Genomic DNA, 6,365 nt, shown 5'->3' with positions numbered 1-6,365 from the left:
GTCTGAGTCTTAAGGTCGGTCAAAAATGGGGTGTCTACAGTTGCCCCTCTTTGACAGAACTCGGAAGTCACAAGTGACGGGAGTGAATGTCAAAGCCCAGAGACGACCCATTTTTGACAAGGCCGAAGACTTAGACAAACATACAGGATAAACAGAGATGTGTCCGCAGGCATGCCCGCAGGCAGGGGGCAAAATGCAAATGATATGCAAGAAGCCGAAGGTAACCCAATGATCGTGTAAATGCAGCAAGCTGTAATGAAGCAAGTATTCGCAAATAGATGCAACAGTTTTAAGCAAGAATGCAAAGCAACAACTACATTTTATGCAGTTAAGAATGCGGAGGATTATTCAATCCCCGCCACGTCTCACACGGAGAAGATACGATACCTGTGCGATTCGTCTGGTCGCACCAGCTTCAATTGAACCGTACATACAATATCGTGCCTGCAAAACAGAGAAATTGCAACAAGCACAATATGCTAACAACATGTACTTAACGTGATTTCGAAAGTTCGACACGCGCGGTGTCGGTGAGTGAATGCGTCGCAATGCAAGAACAGAGTATGCGTGACAACGCGCGCTCGAGCACAGAAGTATGATTAACATCAAGAAACATGCATGACAATGTGAGTATACTCATGAAAATGCAAGATGATGTGTCATGAGCACGAATCAGGGCGCCCGTTTGTTATGAAACAACGAGTACGGAAATGCGCGTTTTGGCGAAGGCGACTCGACCACGGCCTCCGATAGGCTTCCCTGAAGGGTTACAACTCATTTAAAAAGGATACACTTTGATTTCGGTGAATGATGATGAGACACACGTCAAAACTTGAAACCGAAGTCCCGACGGAGCAATTTCGCGACCGGAAGTGCACTTTTCTTGAACTTTTTCAGGTCCCGGGAACTCCGATCTTCCTCAAAATTTGCAGAGAGCTAGGTGAGCATGTGGGGAGCATGGCCGGCCGTTCATCTTCCCAAGGGGGGGTGTCCAACCGTTTTCCACAAAAGCTAATGGCTGGCCGGCCATTTCTGCAAAAAGCAGATGGCTGGCCAGCTAGAAATAGAGGCCGACCGGCCATGCCCTTTTCCTAGGGGCATTTTGGTCTTTTTCCCTCCTTTTTGCATGCCTTTTCACCCAAGGCTTGAAGCCTATAAATGGCAGCCGAACCTCACTTCATTTCTTGCCCCTTTCAAAGCTTTTCTCTCCAGTTTTGAGTTTCACGCGCGTTTTCCAACGCCCCGCGTAAATTGTTTTCGCAAAAACACTCAGTTTTAAACACTTTGGAGTGATTAAATTCCGACTTTGAAGCTTCTTTTGCATCTTTACCACTTGAGGTAAGTTTATCTTAATATTTGGAATGTTTTCCCGGGAGTTGACTTTTGTTGACTTTTGTTTCCCGAGAGTTGACTTTTGTTGACTTTTTCAAATTTTTGCTCATTTTTGCTCCCCTTTTGCAGATTCTTGAAAATAGCGGGCAATTCTCCTCACGGTGGAGGTTTTTCAGGTGCCGGGGATGATTTCGACCCCATGACTCTACCTCCGAGGACCCGACCTTTCATGCCCGAGAGGTACCGTCCGGCAGTGCACGTCCTCCCTCGTGCCGTTTTCCGTCATTTTACCAGTTTTGACGAGAGAGCACCCGTGGATCTCCTTCTCAGAGAGCCGGAGCAGCATCTCTCTCACGATGCCCGAGAGGTATTTACCTCATCTTCTGTATTTTACATTTCGCACCTTTGCCATGCTTGAACATGCTGTTTAGCTTATGACATAGCAATTTGCTTACATCTTGAACATGTAGTTTCAACACTTGAATTTCTGAATATTCAGCTCATCAAATAATTGCGAACACACAGCCCACATTAGAACACACGGTTCAAACACTGATTTGTCGAACACACAGCCCGAATTCGAAAGTGAACACACAACCCATACTAGTTGAATTTTCTGAACACGCAGCCCAGATTTAGATAGTGAACACGCAGCCCACAAATTAACTGAAAATTGAACACGCAGCCCAAAATTCAAATTTTCTGAACACGCAGCCCAGGTAGATAGTGAACACGCAGCCCACAGATTAACTGAAAATTGAACACGCAGCCCAAAATTCAAATTTTCTGAACACGCAGCCCAGATAGATAGTGAACACATAGCCCACAAATCAACTGAAAGTTGGACACGCAGCCCAAATTTCAAATTTTCTGAACACACAACCCAGGTAAATAGTGAACACGCAGCCCACAAATTAACTGAAAATTGAACACGCAGCCCAAAATTCAAATTTTCTGAACACGCAGCCCACAAATTAACTGAAAATTGAACACGCAGCCCAAAATTCAAATTTTCTGAACACGCAGCCCAAGTAGATAGTGAACACGCAGCCCACAAATTAACTGAAAATTGAACACGCAGCCCAAAATTCAAATTTTCTGAACACGCAGCCCAGGTAGATAGTGAACACGCAGCCCACAAATTAACTGAAAATTGAACACGCAGCCCAAAATTCAAATTTTCTGAACACGCAGCCCAGGTAGATAGTGAACACGCAGCCCACAGATTAACTGAAAATTGAACACGCAGCCCAAAATTCAAATTTTCTGAACACGCAGCCCAGGTAGATAGTGAACACGCAGCCCACAAATTAACTGAAAATTGAACACGCAGCCCAAAATTCAAATTTTCTGAACACGCAGCCCAGGTAGATAGTGAACACGCAGCCCACAAATCAACTGAAAGTTGGACACGCAGCCCAAATTTCAAATTTTCTAAACACACAACCCAGGTAGATAGTGAACACGCAGCCCACAGATTAACTGAAAATTGAACACGCAGCCCAAAATTCAAATTTTCTGAACACGCAGCCCAGGTAGATAGTGAACACGCAGCCCACAAATTAACTGAAAATTGAACACGCAGCCCAAAATTCAAATTTTCTGAACACGCAGCCCAGGTAGATAGTGAACACGCAGCCCACAAATTAACTGAAAATTGAACACGCAGCCCAAAATTCAAATTTTCTGAACACGCAGCCCAGGTAGATAGTGAACACGCAGCCCACAGATTAACTGAAAATTGAACACGCAGCCCAAAATTCAAATTTTCTGAACACGCAGCCCAGGTAGATAGTGAACACGCAGCCCACAAATCAACTAAAAGTTGGACACGCAGCCCAAATTTCAAATTTTCTGAACACACAACACAGGTAGATAGTATTTGCATGTAGCTTATTTTACTTCATCGGCACACAGCCCATTTCATCTCATTGGCACACAGCCCATTTCATTATCATTGGCACACAGCCCGTTTATCTCATTATTGACACATATATTCATCCTGAATGCAGGCTTGCTCTCGCAGTGTGCGAGGATATGGTTCTACCATGGCACGGGACTGGTATGTTGAGCTCCCGGAGGGTGTCAGAGATTTAGTGGATCTGGCAGCGTTTGGACCCTTCTGCGTCGGGTTATCACGTTGTCCTGCCAGGAGGACCTTGATGGCAGCTCTGGTAGAGAGATGGTGGGACACCACCAATTCCTTCCATTTCTCTGCTACCGGGGACATGACTATGACCCCTTTTGATTTCGCTGTATTGACCGGTTTAGACGTCGGAGGTTGGTCCATTCCCTACGACGAGGATATGGGCGAGTGGGAGGCCGCCTGGATGTATTTGTTGGGGGCTCGCCCACCTGTTGATAGGGTTTCAGGGAGAGTCAGATACACTTGGTTCTCCTCCCATTTCCGGCGGGCGGAGATGGTGCCTGAGAGTCCCGAGGAGACAGAGCAGTATGCCCGTGGTTTCCTGATGTTCCTCTTCAGGACCACCCTGTTCGCCGACAGAGGGAACACCATTGGGCTATATTTGCTGAGCGCTCTGGTTGACCTATCACAGGTCCATAGATATGATTGGGGTGGCGCCGGCTTGGCTACCCTTTATTTTTACATGAGCGCGACCTCCCGCGGGCGGGGCGATTTGCTTGGCGGCTACTGGAGAGCTTGGGAGGTACTTTCTGTCCCCTCGATTTGCATTTCTGCTTCCCATTACTTGTACATTGCACACACAGCGCACTTCTACAGTCTGTACTTTGCTCTCAGCATTTCGTACTTACATTCTGCACTGCCTTTCTCAGCTATGGGCTTACGTATACTTCCCATCATTGGCGCCAGAGCTGGAGGTGGTAGGGATTCCCGTGACCCCGTATTCATTGATATTCGAGGGCCCACACCGGCCGAGACCTCGAGAGACCCTCGTTCGCCTGCGACAGTACTTCGACACTGTGCGACACTCAGAGGTACTCCAGAACTTTCAGTTCTTTTCATTTTCATCTTTGATTTGCTGTGTATATTCTCGATTTCTGATTGGTTTATGCATTTATCATCCGCAGATTACATGGCAGCCTTGGGCGCCCCTGGGTGATGATGTCCAACTTCAGTACACCGGGGCGTCAGGCATCTCCCAGTACAGGGTCTTGCTTGAAGGGCCGGTTGGCAGGGCATGGTTCCTGGGGGAGCGCTTTCTGCGCCAGGTACAGGGGTATCTTTCTCAGGATATTCCCGCAGTACCTCCAGCCAGCATGCGGACCGCTGACAGACTTTCCTACTCAGAGGTGGTCGGCGCCATGCTGGGTACGGATGCTTTACTATACGTTGAGGAGGGGGACTACGCCACCTACCGTCATATATATTTGATGCCTCCATTGACGGAAGTTCGTATCCCGATGATGAGGCCCGCCGGTATGTCATCTTCGGGTCAGGCTCAGGCTCGGGGTACAGACATCCCTTCTTCTAGTAGGGCTGGCACATCTAGAGGTGGGAGTAGACCAGCTCCTCCGGCTCCGTCGATTCATCCTCATGTCGGATGGCCAGATATGCCCACTGAGTTGATGGCGTGGCAGTACGGGGCTAGCTCTCCGATTCCGATTCCACTAGAGCCTCTGATGCCCAGTGATCGATACGCCATTGATCCGGACTCACCGCCGGTATGCTCCATTTTTCATTCATCATTCAGATGTTTAGACACCCTTCTGTTCACTGATGATTATGAGCTCATTTTTGCAGCCATCGCGAGGGTACATAGAGGAGATGGTTGGACTAGTGGCCACACTCGAGGGCATGGTCCTGCGCAGGGAGGCACAGTTGTCCGTTGCGGGTATCCAGGTACCTTTCAGTTTTCCTGGCATTTATCATACTTCTGATGACATGCTGATTTTTACTGCATCGATAGACTACTTGTGTAGAGCACATCTGACACACCCCACTCGTACACTGTATTTACATGCACCCACTTCATGTAGCCTTTGCTTATATCTGTATCCGATGTACATGTTTAGACTGATGTATTTGATTTGAACTCCTTGTTTCCAGATGCCTTCATGGTCCGGTCAGCCGCAGGCCAGGCCACCTGGGCCTCATTGGGGAGCTGGGCCATCTGAACCTTTTCAGGGGGCGGGGTCATCTCGGCCTTCCCGAGGAGCCGGGCCATCTAGGCCTTTTCGAGGAGCTCGAGGAGGGCCCGTCCGCAGACATAGGGCTCATGTTGTGGAGGTGGAGTCTGATGAGGAGGAGGAGGATGCTGAGGCTACCGACCGTCAGTTCGAGACATCTGTTGAGGAGGGAGGCTCCGGTTTTGGCCCGGGGAACAGAGGTGGGGCTGAGGAGGATCCTGAGGATGACAGTCCCGACTCAGATGATGGCGTGGAGGTCGTCCCGCCAAAGAGGACGAGGCGTGCTTCTCGTTCCCGCTCCCGAGGATTTTGATGCTGCTATTTCCTGCTTTATTTTTCTTTTACTAGTAGTTTGTAGCACTTTGCACATTGTTAGGCAGTTTTATTTTTTGTAAAACTCGTACCTTTGTTTGTTGTAAAGCATGATGAAATGAAATAGCTTTTGAAAGGGTGTTTGTATTTTTAGCATCGTATCGCATCATTATTTTGCACAAAAATGAAATTGAATGGACATGCGCATTGTGTAATCACTAAGTCAGGTAGTGAACCGACGCAACAAACTAAACAACTCAACTTACTAAGATATAACAGGACCTTAGAAAGTTTACAACTCGATAAGCAAAATGCAACAACACAAATAAACGAGACTTTAACAAAAATTGCCTAAACAGAGAGCAAAGACTCAAAAAAAAAAAAAAACAAAACACGTCCGCTCGACAGACAACTCGATAAGCAAAATACAACAACTCGATAAGCCAAAACTCAACAATAACAAAGTGTACTTCTGACGATCTGGGCATCGGAACGCATCCAAAACGAAGGCCTTTGACTTTCCCGTTGCATGGAAGTGCTTGGAACGTTCCCTCGAAGGGTAAAACAGGGCCAAGAAAATACATTGCAGCATTGCCAGCCATCCCTGAGAG

At 47.6% G+C, this 6,365-nt stretch overlaps 1 protein-coding gene across 1 annotated transcript; it reads left to right on the top strand.

Moving 5' to 3' along the window:
• The first annotated feature begins 4,471 nt into the window (after window positions 1-4,471).
• LOC145794784 (uncharacterized) lies at window positions 4,472-5,816 on the top strand. Its single transcript, XM_082877142.1, has 3 exons — window positions 4,472-4,977; window positions 5,057-5,155; window positions 5,363-5,816. Exons 1-3 carry the CDS (start codon window positions 4,573-4,575, stop codon window positions 5,753-5,755), a joined length of 897 nt encoding a protein of 298 aa, XP_082733268.1. The 5' UTR covers window positions 4,472-4,572; the 3' UTR covers window positions 5,756-5,816.
• The last annotated feature ends 549 nt before the right edge of the window (window positions 5,817-6,365 follow it).

The sequence above is a fragment of the Camellia sinensis genome, chromosome 7, assembly GCF_055761805.1.
Source record: "Camellia sinensis isolate YWXY chromosome 7, ASM5576180v1, whole genome shotgun sequence".
NCBI lineage: Eukaryota > Viridiplantae > Streptophyta > Magnoliopsida > Ericales > Theaceae > Camellia > Camellia sinensis.
This window is presented reverse-complemented; position numbering and strand designations above follow the sequence as displayed.